We start from the raw sequence: 24,670 nt of genomic DNA, 5'->3' as shown, positions 1-24,670 counted from the left end.
AGATAGTAATATTCTTACCAAAGTTAATGCAAACATAAGATGATTTAAAAAAAAATAAAAAAATTAAAAAAACACCTTGTTTTACGAGGCAAAAAATATAGTTCCATAACCAAGGTCTAACACTATTCCTAGCATCAAGATTTGAAACAGAGCTTGACCTGTTTTGTAGTCAATTTTAAACTCTGGTCTATAGACCAAATGTAAGGTTTTTGTCTGTTTGTTTTTTGTTTGTTTGTTTTTTAATTCTTCAGAAATTATAGGTATGGCAATCCTACCGCTCTTCTCTTGTTTTCCTAAACTATTTTGATACCTACTTCTTAGATATTCAGGCTATTAGATGTTTCTTGCATATTTCCACAGATAATAACTCATCAGCTTTGCAATCTGATTCTTAACATTAAGAGATTAAAACTTAGTAGATGATTCTCAGATGACATATATTGAGGTATAGAAATTTCCATCATTTCCTTCTACAAAATGAGAGAAATTTTAATTCTTTTTCTCAACAGCTGCTTCATTTTTTATGCACAGGGAAAAATGTGGGCAATTACTCCAAGTACAATCAAGTCATTTAACATGGCTTTCCCATCATTGTAGTTGCAGGATATTTAAAAAGAGGGGGGAAAAATCTTAAAGCAAGGGTCCTGCTGTGCAGCAAAGCAATCAAATTCCTTCATAATAACAGTCTGATGGGATTCAGCAATCTGACGAATAATGAATAACCACTTTAATCAGTAAACAGGAAAATGCTACCACAGCCACTGAGTAAAAATTGATTATCATTTGTTGATCCTGTTGATCGACATTTCAAACAACAGAGATGTAAGTATTTTTTAAAAAGAATAACTTTGTTTAGTGTGTTTGACTTTTTCTAGGCAGTGAGAAAATGATAGGCCATCTTAGACTGTCCTGTCGTGTTGTCCAGTCAATAAAATGTAAAAGTAATTTTTTTATAATACATGGCCAAATTGACCTTTTCACTTGAGTATGTCAAGTTAAACTCATTTTTGCAGCTGGTTAATAAGGTTGTATTTCTGGACTGATTATTGAACTTCATTTTTACTTCATTTGATTCTTTTCTTTACTATTCATCTTACAATGCTATTTGCATCTGAATATTCAGAGTCAAAAAAATCCTCAAGTTTCCAATACAGTTCCTCAAATGTTGGCCGATCCCTAGGCTCTGCATTCCAGCACTCCAACATGATGTTGTAGAATGGCAGTGGACAGTTAGATGGTTGAGGGAGTCGATAGTTTTGAATCAACATCTGGATTACCTGAGCACCTGTCATTCCTAAAATAATATAGAATAAAATAAAAAATAAAAAATAAAAAACAAGTTAAAGTTAAGATTATTAAATCCATGGACACTTATACTGTCTAAATTACAAAGCAAATTGATTTCCTTGGTGGTGAAGAGATGAGGTCTACCATCCATCCCCCTCCCAGGCTGCAGAGGTTAAACTAATTCCTATGGCAAGTAATGTCTACAAGACTGCAATTCAAGAGCAAAGAACGAGACAATAAACTATCTCATAAATGCAAATCATCATCGGATTTTACCTCTTCTCAAAGACATGGTCATCCTCACCACTCTGCCCTCTAAGTCTGGGTGAAGCTGTTAAAGTTGCAACTAAGTAAGTGACCTGCATCAGAAAGGCCTACTTCAGAATTAATTACTCACCACTATAAGGGACTTGGCCATAAGTAATGATTTCAAAAAGAAGGATTCCAAATGACCACACATCGGACTTAATGCTGAACTTATTAGAACGAATGGCTTCAGGCGCAGTCCACTTCACTGGCAGCTTTATTTCGTGTTTAGCTTCATAAATGTCTTCATTGCCTACCTGTTAACGCATTAAGAAACCAAACTAAGTTAAAGTGATGTATGTATATTTTTTGCCACCCTCATTCATCTATGACCTGCTACACATTAAAATGTAGAGGTTAAAGATTCAAAATGAGCAAGGTAGCACATTCCAAAGCTGAGATACAAGTCTAAAAAAATGAATCTATGAGAAGTTATTAATAAAATATTACTTGAAAGCCTACTGTGTGCTAAAAATAGCACTGAAAGCATTCTACTGCATATGGGAGAATTTGTGTGTGACAATACTGGCTTTACATCTTGTCTTTAGCAAATTCTTTTTTAAAATTTAAAGCATAGGCCGTCTGTTTATTATTTACTGCTGGCATTAAAGAGCAATTGACTTCTATAATTACCATGTAACCACATTCTAACACTGAAAAGTAGAATCCAAATGAATTAAATTAATATATCAACTCACTGGGGTTCCAATTAATTTACAAAAAGAAATAATGAATTCAGCCAGGACCGGTTTGGCTCAATGGATAGAGCGTGGGCTTGGGGACTGAAGGGTCCCAGGTTCGATTCCAGTCAAGGGCATGTGCGTTGGTTGTGGGCATATCCCCAGTAGGGGGTGTGCAAGAGGCAGCTGATCAATGACTCTCTCTCATCGATGTTTCTAACTCTCTATCTCTCTCCCTTCCTCTCTGTACAAAATCAATAAAATATATTTAAATAAAAAAAAAGATATGATGAATTCATGAAGATCAAAAGAGAATAATTTACTTATAATGTTTCATGACCTACACCCATAATTTTAGGGTACAACATAGAAATCAAAAGTTAAATTGAGAGAAAAACACCTAGCCTGGCTGGCATAGTTCAATAGTTGAGCATCGACCTATGAACCAATAGATCATGGTTCAATTCCCAGTTGAGGCACATGCTGGGATTGTGGACCCCATACCCAGTGGTGGGCATGCAGCTGATCAATGATTCTCTCTCATCACTGATGTTTCTACCTTTCTCTCCATCTCCCTTCCTGTCTGAAATCAATAAAAAACATTATTTAAAAAAAAAAGAAGAAAAATGCCTGATAGTATATAGTTTATATCAGTGGTGGGCAAACTCATTAGTCAACAGAGTGGCAAACCACAGTTTGCTAACTACTGGATCAATGTCTTTTGGACCAGGAATTAAAAAGCCCATGATTGCTGGCAGTATGAATATTACTCTGGCAAAAAGTGAGCAAAAGTGGCTCAGGTAACTGTACCAAGTGTGCTGCTCTTGGTAAGGGAAATAAAGGCAGACAAACAAAGGCTACTGGTACTGAAAAATAGATCATTAATTCAACTACAAACTTAATTATATCCTCTCGCATCTGGTTAATCATACTTCCTCTATTTCTTTCTCCTTGGTGAAGAATTGGAAACAGGAAGTAGTTTGTCTGTAAGGCCCCAGGCTATTAAACTGTTCTATGGACCACAGAGAAACTTGGAGAAACATTGTCTTAAAGAATAACATCCCTGGCTGGTTTATCAGTGGTTAGAGCATCGGACCACAGACCAAAGGGTCAAAGAGTCAAGTTCCAGTCCTCGGTTATAGGTTCAATCCTTGACCCAGGTTCAGCATAAGCAGGAACCAATCTCAATCTCAATCTCTCTCCCTCTCTCTCTCTCTCTCTCTCTCTCTCTCTCTCTCTCTCTCTCTCTCTCTCTCTCTCTCTCTCTCTCCATCCCCACCACCACCACCTCTCTTCCACTCTCTCTAAAAATCAATGGAAAAAATATCCTCACTCCTCAGGTGAGAATTTTTTTTAAAAAGAATAACAGTATATCTATTAGTCTAATGGTCTGTTAGGATTTTGACCAATTACAAAAAAAAAAAAAAAAAACCTAATTAAAACAAAAGCAAATTCACCTTAAACACTCTTGCAAGTCCAAAATCTGCCACTTTGTAGATATTATGTTCACCCACAAGGACATTTCTAGCAGCCAGGTCTCTATGGATGTAGTTCTGGGACTCCAGATAGGCCATTCCAGAGGCAACTTGTGCTGCCATGTCGACTTGTTGAGTCAGATTGATTTTTGATCCAAAATCATCTAGGCAATAAGAGAAAAGATTTACTTTGGGAAACATAAACTCTTGAAGTGAATTCTGAGAATCTTGATGAAATGAGCTCTCCATGGGATTAAGTATCATAGCACTGATCTGTTGAGCAAAAATATATATAACCACATAAAAGTTTTTATTTCCTGTAATGGGTTAATAAGGCAATAATTGTCAGAATCCAACTACAATCCAAGGCTGCAGTCTGCTCTTCCCTGAATGAGTATTACACAGAGAAGGAAACAATAGTGTCACATGATCCAATCAGCTATAAATAACTGAAAGAGTCCAGGATTTGCCATTTTCCATACCTCACATCACTGTCTCATCTCTTCATGGAAATTGTTACTCAGTCACCTCAGGATGTCTCTCAAACATTGCATGGTTTGTTTTAGTCTTTGAACCTGTAAAACGATGCTAATTTGAATGGCTAGGCTGATGAAAAGCTCTCATTCTTCTGTCACACTGTACTCAAGAACTAGCTCACTAACAGAAAGGAAGGGTCTGCCAGGAGTTATAAAATGTGTACATTACACCTGCATTCCATTCCGTTTGATACATTTTTAATTACCCTTTTTTTTTAGCATGTCATTGGGCATCCCTCTAATAGACCTAGTTTCTCCTTCTGCTCAAGATCTGTACCACTAAATAATAGTAGGGTCTGTTTGATCACTAATAGAGAGGTTAGTGTTATCTTGTGATGACTTTGTGAAAAGGGACTGACCAGCCATCCCTAGATAGTATTTAGCTGCCACACTCTTAGTAGATGTGTCCAGCTTTCTGAATAATTTACAAACTGTCATGTAAATCTAAACCATCATTATCCCTGACTGAATAAGCCAAATATTGTGAAAAATGTGTGGGATTCATGGTCCCGGGTCTAGGCACAACTTCTGACTTGAAAGGCAACTATAGTGCAGGGGTTCAAAAGACTGGTGTGAAGCCAGAGTGCCAGAATTTGGAGTAAACTGTGTCACGCTCCTATGCCTCGTTGAGTTAATACATATAAAGCACTTAGAACCATGCCTGGCATCTAGAAAGAACTCAGTAAACCCCACCTATTCTCATTATCATTGCTGCTGCCTAATCAGAATTAGAGAGTTTAGCATTTGTTAAATTAGAAGTGCATGTGAATTATCCAGATTGAAATGCCTAAAAGAAAATAAGCATATCAGTTTAGAGTTCTGGGGAGAGCTGGAGATAACAATTTAACAGTCACAGTTTAGAGTGGGAGTTAAACATTAAAAGTGGATCAAATTGCTAGAAAGCAACATGAAAAACAGCAACATTTAGGGTGTGAAAAAGAGTCACCACCATTGTCAAATTCTACAAATAAGTCCAGCAAGATAGGGACTAAACATCCTTTGCTAATACAGTAACTAGGGGAGACACTGGTGCCTTTTGGCAGGAAAAGCTGTTTCACTGGAGGTGGAGTGTAAGGGGTTGAGGGCTGGATGGGAGTTGAGGACATGATGATATCCCTCCTGAGTACCCTAAAGTCAGGGACTCCAGAGAAACTTGCATTCACACAAACGGCAACAAGCTATAGAGTTGTATTCAGTTAAAGGATATCTCAGTGAAAACACCCCTTCAGTATACTTAAGTGAACTGTCAATGAAATGAGCAATGTGCTAAGATTTGATTTATTTTTTTTAAAGAAAATATCCTAACATATGTCAGATCTATAGGTATTTATTGGAAAGAAAACAAGCCAAACTAAACTAGGAGATAATGCAGATATTTATCCTCTTCAAAACTTCAGAAAGAAATACCTGCATCAATTATCCTCAATGCTGAAGTCTTTTGACAAGCCTCTCCCATTTTGGAGAAATTTATTGCAAAAAATATTCAGCCAAGCTTAGGGATTATAAAGACGGTTCTACAGAAAAATGCGTATGTTATTTCAGCTATCAAATACAACATCTAATCCTATTTCAGTGGACATAAAAAGGTTTTCACTGACAGGCACAATAGAGAAGAAAATTGAGTAATAACAAATTTCCTACCCTGAAAACGTGTAGTGTCCTAGGAACTGCCTAACTCAACCTCAGAACACACTTCAAATAAAATGGCCAGATGTCAAAACTGATATAAAGGTTCATAGACGTGTGACAATTTAAATCTGTAGCAGGAAAATATTTTCAATTATGTTCTTCGCTCCAGAGTCTCCCATCTTAATATTTATCATTATAGTCTATTTAAGCATAGAAATTTCATTATAAGATCATTTGTTGAATTTAAGTCCTCTTGATTGGGAAGGGATTGTCTATAATACGCATATCTTCACGACTCTTCCTTGCTGTTCACTACCCTGGTGAATGGCAGCCATGGTAAACTTGACCTCATGTCCTAACTCAGAGGATGACAGGGCTCATGCTTAGCCCCAAATAAAACACATTAACAAGCCACAGAAATTCTCAATGCCAAGGGAGTCTGCAGGGTAATAAGTGGGTCTTTTCAAGCTGATACTAAAAGCCTCAAAACAGGCTTGACCCTACGTCAATCTTATTAGGTTCAGAATAGCAGCAACATAATCTGCCCATTAATTTATCCATTCAGGCAGTCTGTAGATAATTAGTGCACACCATTTATATGCAGACACTGTTTTAGCACTAAAACAAAGTCTCTGCTCCCATGAAGTTGTACTTTAGAAAATACTAAAAATAAGCTACATAAATGCCATGCAGTATAGTTAATAGCTAAAAGAAAGAAGAAAAAAAAAGTGGGAAAGAGGAATAAAAGGAGTCAATAGAAGGAGATTAAATTTTAGAATTTACAGGGTGATCAGTGAAGGGCTCACTGTAATGGGGATGTCTGAAGATCTTTCAGGAAGATCTTTCAGGAAGGAAGTGGACTATGAGGATAAGTAATGGGAAACAATTTCAGATCTAAAAGTATAGCGAGTGAGATGCTCCTGAAAGAAAGCACATCTGGAAGATTGGAAGACTGGCAGAGAAAGGCAGTGAAGCTGACACAGAGTGAACAAAGGGCAAGTTGTGGGAGATGTGGGCAGAGCGGTAATGGAGAACCAGGTCACTCAGTACTTTATGGGTTAGAGAGTAGAACCACTAGAAGTCACTGAAAATTTTGAGCTGATGAGGAGTATGTTCTGATTTACATTTTTAACAGGATTTCTCCAGCCATTATATTGAGAAGAGAATGAAGGTTTCAAGAACCAAAAGAGGGAGTCCAGTTAGGAAGCTACTGCAGAACCCAGGAGAGAGCAGATGCCGGCTTGGACCAGAGTGGAGTATTGAGAAGTAGTAATATTCTGGACAGATTTGGAAAGCAGAACAATAGAACTGATTAGATTAAACCAAATGGAGAGGACACATTCTGTTAGATTTAACACTGTGAATGTTATAACTGATGTTGACAAAGCATTTTTGTTAACAATGAACCAAAATGGCTCCTGTACGTTTGGGAATAAGGACAAAGGTTCATTGGTTAAAATTAGTCTTTCTATAGTGCACAACATATTCTGATGCTGTTAAACTTTATATATTTATGCAAGGGAGCTAGGATGTTTTTGCTTGTAATAGCATTTAACTGGCCTTATGTTCTTGGTCCTTCTAATCTAGTTTTGCAATGTAATATTACCAGATTCACAAGTTACCCTGAAATAAGAATACTTGTATCTTTTTGATATCATCATTACATTATTCTCATCTCCCTTTGCCTCTTTATACATTATATCAATCCTACTATGATATTTCAAAAAGCATAGAAAAATCTCTTTTTTAAGTATGAATTATAGTCGACCCTTGAACAACATGGGTTTGAACTGCACAGGGTTTTTGTTGGTGTGTGTTTTCTCAGTAAATACCTGTACTGTTTTTTATCTGTATTAGGTTCAGAATAGCCCCAATGTAATCTAGCTGTATAGATGCAGAGGATCAACTGGACACATTGATCTATGCCATTTTATGTGGGGGAATTCAGATTCTATGAATTCTGATGTCTGCATGGGGTCTTAAAACTAAGCTCGTATGGCTAAGGGACAACTGTAATATAGTTAACTTTGAGGGGGTCAAAAGTTACACACAGATTTTTTTAATTGTGTGGGGGGTTAGCACATAACCACACATTGTTCAAGAGTCAACTGTATTCTCTCAGTTCTTGATCTCAACTACTTTGCACATCTCATTTTAAGGCTTACTATATTGTTGCTTATGAAATTTTTCATTAATAAACATCCAAGTTTTACAACACCCTTAAGTCTTCTCTGACTCTAGGAAGCAGATATAAAAATAAAGCAATAGCATATTTCTGCTTTTTAATACAAAAATTATAATATTGCCTAACAATGAAAGTATTTTAAACACCAACAACTACAACTTAGTCAAACACTGGCAAAGAAAAAAAATAAGGTTACTTCTCCTTCTCTTTCTCTGAAAATATTTTATATCCCCTAATTCTGAGCCATAGAAAATCTTGGTCCGTGACTGATAATGTTCAATTAGTTATTATAGGAAACAAAGCATCATGCAAAACATCTATTCTTCAATTTTCCACATTACATTTAAGTATTTCGATGTGTCTACTGTGAACACTTTGTTCTCCCACTACATAAATATTTTCCTTCCTTTGAGTACACAGTATATATTATATTAAAGAATAGTTGAGCAATTCAATGTGAAGATATTCATTCTCACCAATATACACATAGTAAATATCCTTTGGGTTATAGAAAGCTTGCTAAATTGACATTTATAAGACTTGCTAAACTAAATCACGCTCTTTTTTTCCTTTTATTAAGTCTTTAGCTTACTTTGGAGATATTCTAGCAGACTTCCATGTCTCATCAACTCTGTAATAATATAAATTGGATCTTCTAAAGTGCAAACAGCATAAAGCTGGATAAGCTTTGGATGTCTTAGGTTCTTCATTATCTGAGCCTCCCTCAGGAAGTCATTTGGATCCATTGAACCTGAAACAAGAAGAGGGGGAAATCACTTTAAGTTATTGAAGCTTCCCTATCATCACAGCAGCCTGGTAGGAATCACCAAGATTGCTTCCTGCCTCTCAGTAAAGTAAGAGCATTGGTGTCACAAATCTTCAGATTTATCAAAGAAGAGAATCAGTTCAGCCAGAGCAACCTAATACTGGATGTATTGGTGCATCAGGGTGTGCAGTTTATATGTTATGACCTGAAGCTGAAGAAAGGTTGATGCAGGTCCATGTGAAAAATAAAGAAAAAAGGAGAGACTGACAGCCTAATTGATAAAACAAGGCAGGCATCTTCAGAACACAAAGAGAAGACATTCTGTGAACATGAATACTGGAGAACACTGAATATTTTTGGCCCAGCATGCAGGGAAGACGGTTAGGTTTCCTGTCCTTGGTACCTATTATAGGAACAGGTGGATAACAATCCTAAAACAATGGCATTTGGCTCTATTTATGTCTTTATTTCTGTAGGAACATATGATATAGAGCCAGTGTCAGCAAACTCATTAGTCACCAGAGCCAAATATCAACAGTACAACGATTGAAATTTCTTTTGAGAGCCAAATTTTTTTAAACTTAAACTTCTTCTAACGCCACTTCTTCAAAATAGACTCGCCCAGGCCGTGGTGGCTGTTGAGCCGCAGTTTGCCGACCACGGGTATAGACCAAGTAGAAAATGTTCAAAGGCCACTCCCAAAACTTAGAATTTTCCCATCAGTTATTTATGTTTAGGTTGAAACTGATATTCAACATTTTTTCCTATATTGATACTTCCACAGAATCTTAATAGCTTGATCATATGACAAGCGATATATTGAATAGTATAGGGACCTATTCTGAAGACTCATCTACAATTAAATTGCATTTAAATGGCTCAATTCTGACTCACCATGCAAAGTACCTTGTAGTTACCATCAAATAAAATCTGAGAGGAGGAGGATACATTTCATCAGTAATTTTTAAATCTTTAACTTCTTGTGGGATGTGATGTTTCAGAGGAATTACTTCAGGGGTCTTCAAACTACGGCCTGCGGGCCACATGCAGCCCGCAGAGGAGTCTGATCCGGCCCGCCAGGCTTTTTGGGCAGTGAGCGCAGCCGAGGTGTTACAGTAGGAATTAGTAGTTCATATAGTCCGGCCCTCCAGCTCTCTGAGGGACCGTGATCTGGCCCCCACTTTAAAAAGTTTGAGGACGCCTGCAAGTGAATAAATACTGTAATTTCATACCTCAGTATTCACTATGAATAGTGCAAATATTTCCACTGATGCTCAAAGAGACTGTTCCACTCATCGTCATCTTATGTTGAGGATTTGACAACTGACATTTGAACTGAGGTATACAGATAAGCTCTGACATCCTAAGGTAATAAATACTCTGACCTGTTTACTAATGTGAAGAGTTACATGAGACCTGCAGATCATTTCACAGAAAGCATTTAGGTCATCTATCCTTTGATATGCCCTTTGAGAGTCCAGAAGTTCACAGGCTCAATTAAACTCAATTCTGAACAAATCCTGGCTCACTGTGTGATCTTTAGTAAGTTACCAAACATCTCTGAACTTCAGTTTCTCCATCTGTAAAATGTGACTAATAATCTCATTGACATAATAAAATGATTATCAGGATAATAACAATGCCTGAGACAGATGTGTTCAACTACTCTTGACCATTATTTGTATGACTAGAAATAGCATACACTGGGATAAACTAACCAAATCAACTGTATGTATTTGTTCACAGTAGGGGATGGAGGGGGAAGGACTTAAAGAAGGGAGATAGGGGAAATGGCCTATTCTCTTTTCCATCACATTTTGCTGAGCTTCCTCCATTTCATCCACACCATTTGCTTGCCCTATATAATAAATACTATTAAAATCTTGAATCATAGAGGCAAAATGAAGCCAAATAAGAAAGAGGCACTCAAACCATAATAAAGAGCTTTGTTCTTGGTTGTTACCACTAGATTGGCCTATGATCAGATATGGATATAGCAGGATAACTTCCCACCCCACCCCCAAAATTAATCTAATTTATGGAGTTTCCAGTGATAGCAGAAATTACGATCACCATTCAGACAACTTAGATATACAATGTTTCTATGCTGATGCTTTGGTGGGCATCAGCTTCAGGGAATACAGGACACCCAAATCAGTGCCAAATCAGACTGTCCACAATAGCTGAACCATGTATGTCAGGAACCTCTGCAGGAGAGGGCTGGCTGCACTGGTTATAGCTGACCAGCTGCACAGCAAAGGAGACCCGATCTCAACTCCGCTTGTAATGCAACATTAAATATTAATTTCTGCCTGTCAAAGCTACTGTGGGAGTTGATTTCAGGCTCGTCTTTATTGCATGGTAGTCTGCTAAGCAATAAATAGCTGCTGGGATTGATTAATGGCCCCACTGAAGTGAAGACATTTAACCAATCACCAAAGCTGTTTGCTGCTATTACACTGTAAATCAATAATAATTATTCCTGTTGGAGAGAAAACTATCGCGGCACATTTTTTGATATAAGAAACCTGATTTTTTTTGTTCTTTTTTGACCTCCAAAAGGTTTCCTTGGAGAGCAATCTTAGGATGGATAGCTAGCTGCTTCTTTTTGGAAAAGCATTAGAGTGGACATTAAAGTTTACTGTCAATTGTCCACAAAATTAGTGTTCAAAATCATCAACACACAGTGACTGTGAAAAATCTCAGGAGCTGGAATAGGTCACTGGCATTTGGTCACTTAAAAGTGTTTCTGCATTGTTCTCTGTTGGCAGGGGTAAATGGCAAGGCTGGGCCCCTGCACTGGCGAATTTGTACCTCAGTGGACATCTGTCCACAGCTGATTGGAGCTAACATTTATTAAGAACTCACTGCAGACATTTGATGTAAATTTACTCAGTTTGTCCTTATAGTATCCTATGTAGTGGGAACTGACATAATTTCCACGTCAGATGAGGAGGTGCAAAAAGCATAATAAATTGTCCAAAGGCATAGAGGGCAGAGCCACGTTAAGACTCAGGTGTGTCCTAAACCAAACTTTATGCTCTTAACTGTTATACCAGAGGGTCTCACACTTACTCAGTTGATGGCACACTCACTGTCGCAGTAACTTTTTCACAATGCTCCTAAGGCGCAATGAATGCCTAACAATCCTATTAATTACTTGGTTAAATGAAAACAACTTAAGATGGACTTGTATCCTAACAGAAATGATTTTTAAAATTTTGTTCTTACTTATAATTAATTTCTAAAGGAATGCATGCATCTACTGGGCAGTGCACAATTTCTCAGGTCTTGGAAGCAGATAAAACACTGCTACCTTCATTTCCTATTTCACATTGATTTTTATGTGGATCTTGCATTTGATGACAGCAAACACCAAAAACCTGGTTTGATGTCAGCAAAAGGAATATAACATGATCTAATGCTAAAGCTGCAAATGGTAGCAGTTTGTGCAGTATTTGATATGTTCACCTCAAAACTTTTAAATCCAGTCCTTGGTCAGTTTGGAACAATAGTGTTTACAAAACTGCTAGCCAACAGCACCCAGGTGTTCAAGTGCTGCCACCTGGTGGCTTTCTAGGTGTCTGCGAATTCTGGACTAGGTAAATAATGGAGGTCCCCCAGAGAATTCGATTCTAGCTTTTGGTCACTATTCTTTCCCATTATTAGAAGTAGGTATGCAGCTACTTCAGCAACATTTCACTTTCATACAATGTCACTTCCTTGGGGTGTGATGCAATAGGAGTATATGTGAATTCAAATTCTAGCTCTGCCTTTTACTGACTTTTTTTTTTATAGTTTTATTATTATTATAGTTTGATTGGTCATGTATTGTAAACCCAACATTATGTAAAGCATTTCCACTGATAACCTAATTTAATCTTCAGAGCAACCCGACTAGGTTGGCTTTAACTCTATTTTGCAAATGATAAAACTGCGGCATGGAATAGTTTAAAAATTCCTCAATATTGCATGACAAGTAAATCTTACGAAAGTTATTTAATGTCTCTCAGTTCTCCTACCTCATCTTTACAATAGATAAAATAATGTCTGGCTGAATCAATACCAAATTTAGTCTAGTTTAAATTTTCACTGCAGGGAAAAATAAGATCTAAGAAAAATAGTTCCTGCATGTTCAAATATGAGGTCTTTAGATGGGCCATTTTGTCTTTTGACCACACAATTCATAAGAAAATGATCATTCCCTGAAATAACTCCAAATTTCCACTGATTGAAGTATATTCAGTAAAGGAGTGTTTTTGACTACGCCTAGGAGAAAAGGGAAGGAGGGACTCTGGAGGGTGGGAGCCTGGCTCTAGAGAAAAGATGCCTGTTGAATCTTGCACGGGGGACAGATTAAGACTTAGCTGGGAGCATCCTCTTGTCCTTACAGTCTAAGCCTTGGCCCCGGGTTATGGTCACCTGGGTCAGAGAGTAATTGCAACACTTGCTTGATGTCTGCATTGGCCGTCCTGTGACCTCTTGGACATGGACAGCGGCAAGTTGAACTTACAAAAATCAACATATGCCATTGAACCTCTGACGCTCTCATTGTCTTACCTGGTTTTAACGTTTTTACTGCTACTGGAGTAGTATTGTTCCAGAGGCCTTCCCACACTTCGCCAAACTGACCGGATCCTAATCGCTTCAGAAGCTGTACAGAGTTGCGGTCTATCTCCCACTGGTCCACAGTTTTATATGACAAATCAAAAGGAGTTGGCACTTGTATCTGTGTCATGGAATAATAAGAATACTTGTAAGAGAAAAGATTTAACAATGTTTTGAATGAAAATAATAGTCCATGTACTTTTTTTTTAAAAAAAGACCATTTCAAAAAACAAAATATTATAAGTTCTATATTAATTACTTTAAAATAAAAAGTGGTTGTGGCAGAATCTATATAATTACTTCTTTAAGCTGATATCCCCCCTTATTCTGTTAACTCAGGCACCAGCTGTCCATCTGTCCCACCCACCCCCAATCCCTCTCTCACGTGGGTCTGGCATGATTTCTCTCTGCCTGTTTGTCTAACTAAATCCTCCCAATTTTAAGACCAAATTGAAGCTTCCACTTCATTTACAATTACTTCCCAAACTCTTTGGCCTTGGCCTATAGCATTTATCATATGTATCACATATGTTTGCATAATTAAATGTTTCATCTTTTTTGAAATTCATTTATTTGTTCATTCATCCATTTACTTGTCCATTTAATAAATACATATTTCAACGAGGTTCCATTCTGTAACCAAAAAGGCCAGGTCACTGCACTCCTAGAGTCCATACTCTAATTTACCATCTACTGTCTTCATATACCCTTTTCCCCACTGGATTTAACAATATTAGTTAAACCGAGCATTTTGTAAGCTATATTTTTGTAGATAAGCTATATTTTGAGTATTTTATAAGCTATATCTTTGTATGTTTTGTAAACTTTCATTGGAAGCTTTTCTTAGCATGAGCTTACATACTATTTTGAGGTCATTCCTATACTTCTAAGATGTACATACACCAAAATTGAATATTAACTTGGCAGAATTTAACTCAATGTATCCTATACATATTATATCAAATTCTTCAGCTTCTATTGTCCATAAAATCCTCACCAGGTGTCACCATGCTTTCATCAATCATCCTGGTATAAACCATGGTGCTGGCTATCCCATTGACAGTACGTGAGACATGGACTCCGAGGGGAAGCTGAGGGCTTGCCCCACCACAGCATATGACCACTGCGTAACTTCAAATGCATTTAGGAAAAAACAAGCAAACAACTAAATAATGATGGATGTAGACACAGTCCATAAATGTCAAACTGTTAGAACAATTAGTTGAATGATATTTATATGCAGACAACTCATCCAGATAATGAATCTAGTAATTTCATATTAATATTCTTGAATGCAGATCTAAGTAGGAATTATATTCTGGCACTTTTTTTTTTTTTCTCTCCAGCCATATCATTAAGTGCTCCAATGGCAGGATACCATATTAATTTCTTAGTGCAAAGGGTGAATATTTTCTGTCTTCAGTGATTTCTTTAGGTCAAGGGTTAGCAAACTTTTTCTAAAAATAATAAGATAGTAAAAAATGTAGGCTTTGTGGGTCATACAGTCTCTATTGCAATTACTAAACTCTGTTATTACAGTAAAAAAGCAAAGAGAATTTGAAAATAAATGAGCCTGTCTATGTTCCCACAAAACTCACTAACAAAAATAAGTGTGAGATGGTATTGGCACATGGCCATAGTTTACCTACCATGCCTTAGGTAACCAAGTGACCTTTTTTTTTTTTTTTTTTTTCCTGAACTGGTGAATCATATGTAAAATATTCAGTATCTTAAGGGAAGAAGTTAACTTCAAAAATAAGTGAACACAGCTTGAAAGCATTTCACCTTTAAGCATGGTTTCTCCAGCTTGACACACAGGCCATCACTTATCTTGGTGTAGTGGCTCACGAATTCATTCAGCGTTGTAAAGGTTCTTCTCCGAGTAAGGAAAAAGCCCCCTTCATCCAGTCTTCTGATTTTGTAGTGTTTCACGGCCCTTTCAACTAAAACTGGAACCCAAAATAAGTTCCGTTAATAACTTCTTGCCAAAGCCAAGCAGATTTACTTATTTTGTGGTGATAGTTTTAATGTATGGAATAAAATTTTTCACAAATTCTACTTTATTTGTCAACTTTGTTTCAGAAAAGATTTCAGAATATTTACAATGGGCATAGAGCAGAATTTAAAAAAAAAAGAGTTGTGAAATAATAATTTAAAGGAAATACAAGATAAAAATAACAGAATGAGGCTAGCCCTAGAAAACTATGCACTGCGGTATATTTGACTAAAACAAGCCATATAATTGACTCTATCATTCTAGTAATGTGAAGAGGAAACATTATCAGTTTCAGAAATTGCAGCATTTATAAGATAAAATCACAAAAGGTGTTTAAATATACTTCGATTCTTCTTGATACAAAGATCAGGAAGAATTTTCTCCCATGAAATCCTATAACATGGACACTGAAATAGACTTAATTAGTGTCCTCAGTATTAACAGACAATAATATTCAAAATTTTGCAGGGCCATTCATTCTCTGTCTCTCAATACAGGCTGATATGTCCTAGCACATTTCAATAAAAGCAATTCCACAGGGCCTAACATGACACAGTCTATGTATACAATTTTCCAACAGTTTCATTTATCCCAGGGATAAGTCCTATAGTATTGAGGGATAGACCATTTGAACTTTTTTCAAGTCACCTGACTTGCAATGGATATTCTGTTGCTTTTGCTTTCCACTAACCATTGTCCTCTCTTCTAGTAATGGCACCTCAATATTCCTTGAAGAAGCAATGCTCCTCTAAGAGCATGCGGTCCAAAAGAACCTGGTGCCAACCCTGAACCAAAGAAGGCAGTCAGAGCCAAGAAGACTGAATTCCAGAACTTGAAATCCAGGAAGAAATGTGTTATCATTGTTGTCTTGTTTCTGTTTCTGTTTAACCGCTGGGAGTTTGGAACTACCAGAAAAATGCTTCCCTCACCCCACTTCCCCTCGCCCCGCAGGGAAAGAGGTGAGTTGCCTACTCAGATAAGCTATTCAAGTGGAAAAACAGAGTCTTGAAAGGAAATGTAAAGCTTTTCCTTTGGAGCCAGCCAAGCCTGGCTTGTCAGCTATAAGAGTTAATTAATTACATAATTTTTGTTTTAAATTACTTTGAATCTGGTTTCCCGCACTCGCATTAAAAAATATTTACTGAGGCTCTTCTTGGCTACCCAATCACTTAGCAAAGTTATTGATCAGTATTGAGCAGCATTTACTAGGAAAAGAGATATTCTGCATTCCTTGCTAAATATAGAAATTTATGCTTTATTAATCAGTTAAGTTGGAGCAATGTTTTCATGAATGGAAAGAAGACTGAGAAGACATCTCAATCCAAGAACAGAGGTTTACTGAGGGCATGTCAAAGGCTAGGACAATATTTTCCTGGAAAAGCAATTGGTGTACAACAGAAGAGCAATGATTAAAAAAAAAAAAAAAAAAAAAAAAAAAAAAAAAAAGACAATGTCAAGTGTTGACAAGGACATGAATAACTATTAATAGAATTATCTCTCTCCACACAGTGAATAAAACTGTAATTTTTACAACCATTTTGGAAAACTACAATATTTGTCATGATCTACTAAAGTTGAACATAATGAGACATATAATGTAGTTATTCCACTCTTAAGAATATAGTAAACAAAAATACATCAAAATGCATATATAAGAATGTTTTTAGTGGCATTTTTGTCAGTGTCTAAAGCTGGAAATAATATAACTGTCCATCAAATATATAATGGACTACTTTAAATTGCTTATATTTTTCCAGTGAAATACTATAAAGATATGTAAATAAACAGATAACAATAACACAGCAACATGAATGAATCTCACAAACACAAAATTATGGTTCCACTATTTAAAGATGTAAAAAGAAGCAAAACTGTTGATATTAAGAGTCAGACTGGGGTGTTGGTGACATTCTATTTCTTGACTGGGTGCTGAATACATAAGTAAATTCATTTTGTGAATGTATACCAGACTAAACTTTTTAAAAATATATACAGAGGGCAAGAGTATAGTTAGCTCCTCCAAAAGCAATATACACTTCTTAAATTACAATATTTAGGTATCTGGAACACTTGCCTGTAATCTCTGTGTCAAGATACCATTCCCACTGATTATAACTTTGGGCAATGTTAATCAGCCAGTAAAATCATCACCAAATAAAAAGATTTTATTAAGATACAGAGTTAAGTACGTAGCAGATTCCTAAGTATGGATTAAAAGGTTAACAATATATCAAAGAGAACCGTAAATAATATTAGCCCAAATTTATTTCTCCACAAAATAATAAAAATATTAGCAGTAGAAAGGTAGCTAAATATAAAATATATCTGCAGTTTATATAAATTATTGCCCTAAATATTCTATCTTTGCCACCCATCGAAAAGAAAAGTGCACAAATTATAGAGATGTCTAGTTAGCCAGTAGGTCTATAATTAGAAATGATGAAAAGCAATAAAAAAAATCCTCATATTTAAACAAGATAAACAATATCTGGTTCCAAATTGACTACATGAAAGTTAAGCATAAATTTAGGAATTCCTTTTTAGTGCACCTCTGAAAACCTAGTGATTTCCAAGTTAGACACTAAAGCCAATAGATGACTGGTGAGTCAAAATACTCCTTGTGATTTTCTTTAAAAGGGATGCAAATCATAATGATTGATATTGATTATAAAGAAAGCCTAATAAATGTTTGCCAGCTATTTGCAGATAAAGATTTAAACCCTCAATTGTAAAACCAATTCTGTGTAATACATCCCGAGTTGTCAAGCACAATAAAAGTAATTGTGTTTAACCGAAAAGATGGTGAGATGGGAGATTCATATTACAATTTAACTTTATATGACCAAACATGTCAATCTCACTGGGCCTCAGCTTCTTTGTCAAGAGCAAGCTTTAAGAAATCTCCACATTTCCAAATGTTTCCACATTTCTTAGTGTTCCAACATTTCTTTTAATTTATCTTTATTGTTGAAAGTATTACAGATTCCTTTTGTTTGTGTTTTTTTTATTTTTTCCCATGGACCCCCTCCACACCATACTAAGAGCTGTTGCTTCTTCTCTCTAAATTCCTATTTCTTTTTCTTTCTTTTCTTTTTTTTTTTTTGTTTGTTTGTTTGTTTGTTCCCCTTTCACAATACTTAGTTCTCACCGTGGAGCCTTGAACACCACTTGAAAGCTTTTCCTATGCATCTTCCCATAAGATTTCAATTTAAATCCCCAGAACAAGCCTTCCCCACCCAGCTTATGGAATATACCCCTCCTTAGCTCCTGTTTAATGGCAATATATATATTTATAATAACATGTTATGGTATTCACCATCTCAGTAGAGGTGATTCCATGAGGGACAGAGACTCTGCTGTCTTAATCCAGAGCTTGGTACAGAGTAACAACTAACATAAACATCTGCCAGATGAATGAATAATGTCACTGACTCTTCGATTTGAAGTGAAATATAAGCTTTTGAAATGTTAACTGCAAAATTAAATAGGTAATTACACAAATACTTTCAGGACAAGATTTCCTTGGAATTTTATTTTTAATGGAAGGAAAACAAACTTAGCTCCAGGATATAAAGACTATTAGAGTATAGTCATTCATGGTTATAGCCAATTTCTTAATTTTTTTGCAACATAACACAAAAATAACTGCTTCGTCTCTTACTGACATCGAAGGTATTTCTATGTGATTCATTTGAGTTTTCAGTCTAAACAAAATTGAAAGATTTATGTAATTTAAAAATTAGACCACAGAGCTATATCAAGGAAATCAATACATTGTAGTCAGGACGAAGGCACTTTTAATATTGTATTCCTGAGTAATCAAATCCAAATTATATGATTGTTTTTTAAAAGTGGTTTTAATTTGTTAGTAGTGACTCCATATATTTGCATTGACATTCCAAATAAAGATTGAATTCAGGGGGTCTCAGAACTAGGGATAAATAAATTTTCTATTCCTTTTTTGGTTCACTGTAATCTTTATTATTGAACCAACCCACTCCACGTTCTATAGACCAGAAGTGAATAATAATACTTGTGTCGTTCTTATCGTGAATTACTATGGGTTCAAATTAGTTAAGCATTTTAGTAGCTCAAATGCAAAAAAATATAAGGCTAACTATAAACTATAATGGAATCATCCATCAAAAACTCAGTAGAATCATGATTGAATGAACTGAGCTAAAAGGTCAAGCATCCTGAGTTTGCTTCTTGACTCTCATTTATGCTGTTTAACCTAGGGGGAAAATATTTCACCTGTCAACTGATTAATCTACCTGAACATGTCCAAGAAGAGTACAATAAAGGTTTCTTGAATGTTTAAAAAAAAATCAACTATTTCTGCTCATAACCTTCTATAAGGACCCTGATCCAAGCAAGTTATCTGATTATTTGGGCACCTTCATATCCAGAGTAACTGCTTCTAGGGAATTCATGTGATGTCAACAGTGTTGAGATTTTAGTCCTATTTGCAAATGCTTTTTCAAGTAGGCCAAGATTATCATAGCAGCCCAGCTTTCTCCTAGTGGCGCGATCTTATATTATATTGCTTCTCATGGTAGAAATGGGTTTGTCTACCACTGCACAAAGGAGTGCTGTGAGATTTCATCAAATAGAAATTTCAAAGTTTACCACACCACTAACATATTACTCAGAACATATTAAATCATTATGAAATCCAAGATATTCCAAAGTTAGATTTTTTTTAAGACAGAACTTCCAGAAATTAAATTTTGACTACAATATGTGTAGATGCTGTGTCTGAAACACTCAAAGACAACATAGTACACTCAATGGAAAATATCAATATAACAAGGAGTTTAGCATTTTATAGATAAACAAATGGTTGATTGAACTAGTTTTGATTTTCTGACTAGTCCTCTGGCATCAATTGGGCATAGTTGTATTCTTACTAACTGATAATAACCTGGTCCTATACTGAGTAAAACAATATGACTTAGATGATGGAGCAAAGTATTGAAAATCAAGAATTTACTGCCCTAATCTTGTCTGCCAGTAATTTGTTCTTTGACTGTAGGCAAGAAATTTCATTTCAGTTTCCTTATCTAGAGAATGAGACCAATGATTTTATCTACATATCCCCACAGGGATAGTTTGAATGACATCATTCACAAAGGATGATAGATAAATCTAAATGTTCAATGTGTGAGTGCTACATTAGAATATCAGCATTATCAAAGAGCACAGCAAAAGAGAGCCACTTCCCAAGAAAAATTCTCCACTCTGATGAACAATAATTAAGGGTTACATAACATAGTACCCACCAAACATATGAAGAAATTACTATTAATTCTGTGTAAAAGAACTTCTGCACTTAACTCCTGTTAATTTGACTTCTCTCTAGAAGGTTTATTTGTACTTTCTTTTTTTTTAGTTGATTTCAGAAAGGAAGGGAGAGGAAGAGAGAGAGATAACATCAATGATGAGAAAGAATCATTGATTGGCTGCTGGGGAAATTAGCCCGTAACCCAGAAATGTGACCTGACAGGGAATCAAACTATGACCTCCTGGCTCACCGGTCAACACTTCAACCATTGAGCCACACTGGTTTGTTTGTACTTTTTAAAACTATTACAAAAATAATTATGATAACGCCTATCAGGCTACTGCTTCAGAAACCATGTTAGGGTGGATCTATGCCAATAAGTAAATAACATTTGAGTTTTTATATTGCATCTCCCCTTAAAACAGAATTCAAGGCACACGTGTGTCACTGCATTTCATTCTATAACAAACAGAGCAGGGTGCTAGTTTGAGTAGTTTTGAAAGAAGAAAGTACATCTGTCTTAAAATATTGAAGTGTATCAGGTTGAAGAGTTGTTCTCCCTTTTCTGGGGAAAAAAAAAAAAATCACTAATACCAAAGGGAAGTTTGTTTATGCAAACAACTCAGTTAGTGGGTCTCCTAGGGCTCCTGCCTAGGAATATTAAGTGTGCTGTGGGAATCGGTCAGTAAGCTTGACTGTTAAACTGGTAGGTTGAGTTATGTGAAGATTATTAAGAGAATGTCTAAGTTAAGTGAGTCAAAAAACTTGAAAAGCTCTTTGAGGAAACATCTGATAGCTCTCATGACCTGACGTCTTCCAGGATTGTTACTGATCTAGGAGGCCTTCACAGTCAAAAATGACATAATCAAAATCTTACACACAAAAATAAACTATCTCTTCTAGATATTATATAGCATAGACATCATGAGTTTTTAACCATATATCTATGCAAATAGTAATGACATTTTTGAGAAAAATGTTGGTCTTACCTTCAAGACCTCTAAGGCCAAAAAAATCATTACAAAAATAGAAAAAACCCATATGAAAGCTTGTTCTTAAATTTTCAGAATCAAATTTCAACTGTATTTTTTATACATGACATCTTAAGAAGGTGAGTATCTCTTTAACAATACATAATTGTACATCAGTATTTTGTCAGACAATTTAATAGAAAAGTGTCTCCCGCAGTATCACAGAAAAATTGCCTTTGCAGCATCTGCTATTGCAGAGAAAGTCCCTGAGAAACCATTTGACACTTTATTTCTCTCAGGATTCTAACTTCTCACTCAATATTAGATCTGCAATAAATCACCAGGAATTTACACCCTTGGATCATATTATATATTGGCTGTGTTTCCTGCTGAAAATCTTTCACTGGGTTAAGATTTAATGCAACATGAGAGCCAGTGCTTCTACTTTTCAGAACTTACCCTAAGGGAATATTCCAAATATTTACATGCATTTATTTAGTTATTTCCCTGCTTGGTTCCAATAAGATCCAGAGACTTGCATAAATTATCAATTTTTTAAAAAAATTTAAATAAGTGGATGAAGAAACTAGGACAAAAGGAAAGGAGAGCATAATGACTCCAGGAATACAACTGGTGTGCTTCAGGTGATGTATTCTTTAAATTCCAATCATGTTTGCTAGATGTTGGCCAAAGATTTGACTCTCTGCATTTCTGGAGCTCATAGCCATGAGGGAAATACATTCAGTTCCCTGATTCCTTGAAGAAAAATATTAACAGTTACAAAAAAAAAAAAAAAAAAAAAAAAAAAAAAAAAAAAAAAAAAGAGGTAGCATTTTCCTGGTATTGAAATGAGATAAAAATTTCTCATGTAGGTCCTCATAAAGAAAACAGAAAATGCACTGAAAAATGTCATCATTGACATTCTTAGTAGTAACTCTACCAATACAGTGCAAAGGGTTGGTCTTTATAATGTCCATTAATGTGGCTCGTTTCCAACAAAAAAATTCAATGAAAGCATATGTATGGAAAACTAAACAGAGTTAACTAATCATCCCAAATAGGAAAAGCTATATTTATAAAAATGTTCACTGCAATGTTTTTATAGCTTTAAATGACTGTTAAATTATATTAAATCTGAAAATTTGGAGTAGAAATCTATATATATAAAAAGCCAGCAACCTTAACACCATAACAACCAGTGGCTATGACACCCACTATGGCCAGTGAACCTGCCCAATTGAGGGATGGGGCCAGCAGCCAACCTCCCGAGCCCCTCCTCCCCACCACCCCTGGCCCCACCTCAGATTGCCCCCCCCCCACTCTGATCAGAGGCAGGGACAGCCAGCCCACCACCCACAGCCCTTTCCCATGGCCTGCCCCACTCCTGATCAGCTCCCATTACCCTGATTGGTCTGCAGCCCCTCCCCCTAGCCAGCTCTACTCCCAATCACTCCCCCCCACACACACCAACTGGGAATGGGGCTGGCTAGCCAACTTCCCAAAGCCCCTTTCTATGGCCAGTCCTACCCTAATAAGCCCCCTCACCCTAATTGGGGGCATGGCCCACTGGCCAACCACCTGCGGCCCATCTCCACAGCCGACCCAGCCCACTTCTAGCCATCTTCTCCTCCCAATAGGACTGGCCCCAATCTGCCCCGATTGGGGCCAAGCCAGTCGAACCAGCCCCACCACCACCACCACCATGCATGAATTCATGCACTGGGCCTATAGTACCAGGTGTAGTGGTTAATAATGTGGATTTTGTAATCAAAGAAAGCATGATAATTTCAAGAGAAACATCAAAAGTGCTTTATTCAAAGCAATGTTCATTGCTAGCTACACATTTCCCCATCTTTCAGGTAATTTGTGAACACTGTCTCAATAGAACTTTTCTTGTTTTGAGGCCCACCATTCAGATACCCAATTTTCCACTTCTTCTGTATGTTTTGAAGTGCTGCTCAGAAAGTGCGTGTGCCATCGATCTGAACAAGTGGTAATCTGAAGGAGCAAGGTCAGGTGAATACAGCAGGTGGATTAATACTTCCCAGGTCAGATCTTTTAGTGTGTCTTTAACTGGTTTTGAGGTGTGTGATAGTGCATCATCATGAAGCAAAATTACTTTGCCATGTCTTCTGGCAAATTCTGGTCATTTTATGATCAAAGTATGGTTCAAATTGATTATTTGTCATCGGTAGCAATCTGTTAATGGTTTCACCTGGTTTTAGAAGCAAACCTTCCTGATCCCACTAAACGCAGCTTTCCAAAGAGATTTGGCTTTGCAGTTAATGCTGATGATTGATATGGGTCAACCCATGATTTTGTGCATTTGGGGTTCTCAAAATAAATCCACTTTTCATTACCAGTCACAATTCAATGCAAAAAGACTTTTGTGTCATTGAAGCAACATTTTATTGATAACTTTTCGGTTTTGCATTTGTCTTTTGTTCAATTGATGTGCCACCCATTTTTCTTCCTTTAAAACTTTTCCTATTGCTTGTAAATGATCAGAAATTATTTGCTGAGAAACGTTTAATCTTTCTGCAAGTTGTTTTTAAGTTTGGCATGCATCTTTATCCAACGATGCTTCTAATTGTTGGTCTTCAAACTTTTTTGGTTGACCTGGATGTTCTTTGTCTTTCACTTTGAAATCATCACTTTTAAAGATTTAAATCAGCATTCACAAGTATCTTGAGATGGACCATGTTCACTGTAAGCTTCCTGAAGTATACGATACCTTTCAGCAGCACTTTTCTTCAAAATAAAGTAATGAATTAAAACTTCCTGCAAATGCTCTTTTTCTGGCACAAATTTGACATTTTTAAGAGTAAAAATACCTATGATGATGCTCTAGCTGGTTTGGCTCAGTAGATAGAGCGTCAGACTGGGACTGAAGGATCCCAGGTTTGATTCCAATCAGGATACATGCCCAGGTTGTGGGCTCGATACC

At 36.4% G+C, this 24,670-nt stretch overlaps 1 protein-coding gene across 2 annotated transcripts in view; it reads right to left on the bottom strand.

Annotated features, from left to right (window-relative positions):
- Window positions 1-293: 293 nt before the first annotated feature.
- The window catches only part of FRK (fyn related Src family tyrosine kinase), a 79,891-nt gene continuing 55,514 nt past the window's right edge, over window positions 294-24,670 (bottom strand). The window contains exons 3-8 of one of the 2 annotated variants that reach the window (XM_045572964.1): window positions 15,258-15,421; window positions 13,425-13,593; window positions 8,691-8,849; window positions 3,731-3,912; window positions 1,685-1,853; window positions 294-1,294 (exon numbers count right to left, since the gene is read on the bottom strand). In XM_045572964.1, coding sequence (XP_045428920.1) covers window positions 1,089-1,294; window positions 1,685-1,853; window positions 3,731-3,912; window positions 8,691-8,849; window positions 13,425-13,593; window positions 15,258-15,421 — 1,049 coding nt within the window. In that variant the 3' untranslated portion in view covers window positions 294-1,088. The remainder of the gene's footprint in view (window positions 1,295-1,684; window positions 1,854-3,730; window positions 3,913-8,690; window positions 8,850-13,424; window positions 13,594-15,257; window positions 15,422-24,670) is intronic. The other variant, XM_036414964.2, reaches the window with a different exon arrangement.

This window comes from Pipistrellus kuhlii, unplaced genomic scaffold, assembly GCF_014108245.1.
Source record: "Pipistrellus kuhlii isolate mPipKuh1 unplaced genomic scaffold, mPipKuh1.p scaffold_m20_p_5, whole genome shotgun sequence".
NCBI lineage: Eukaryota > Metazoa > Chordata > Mammalia > Chiroptera > Vespertilionidae > Pipistrellus > Pipistrellus kuhlii.
The sequence above is the reverse complement of the archived record's forward strand: the minus strand, read 5'-3'. Positions and strand labels throughout refer to the sequence as shown.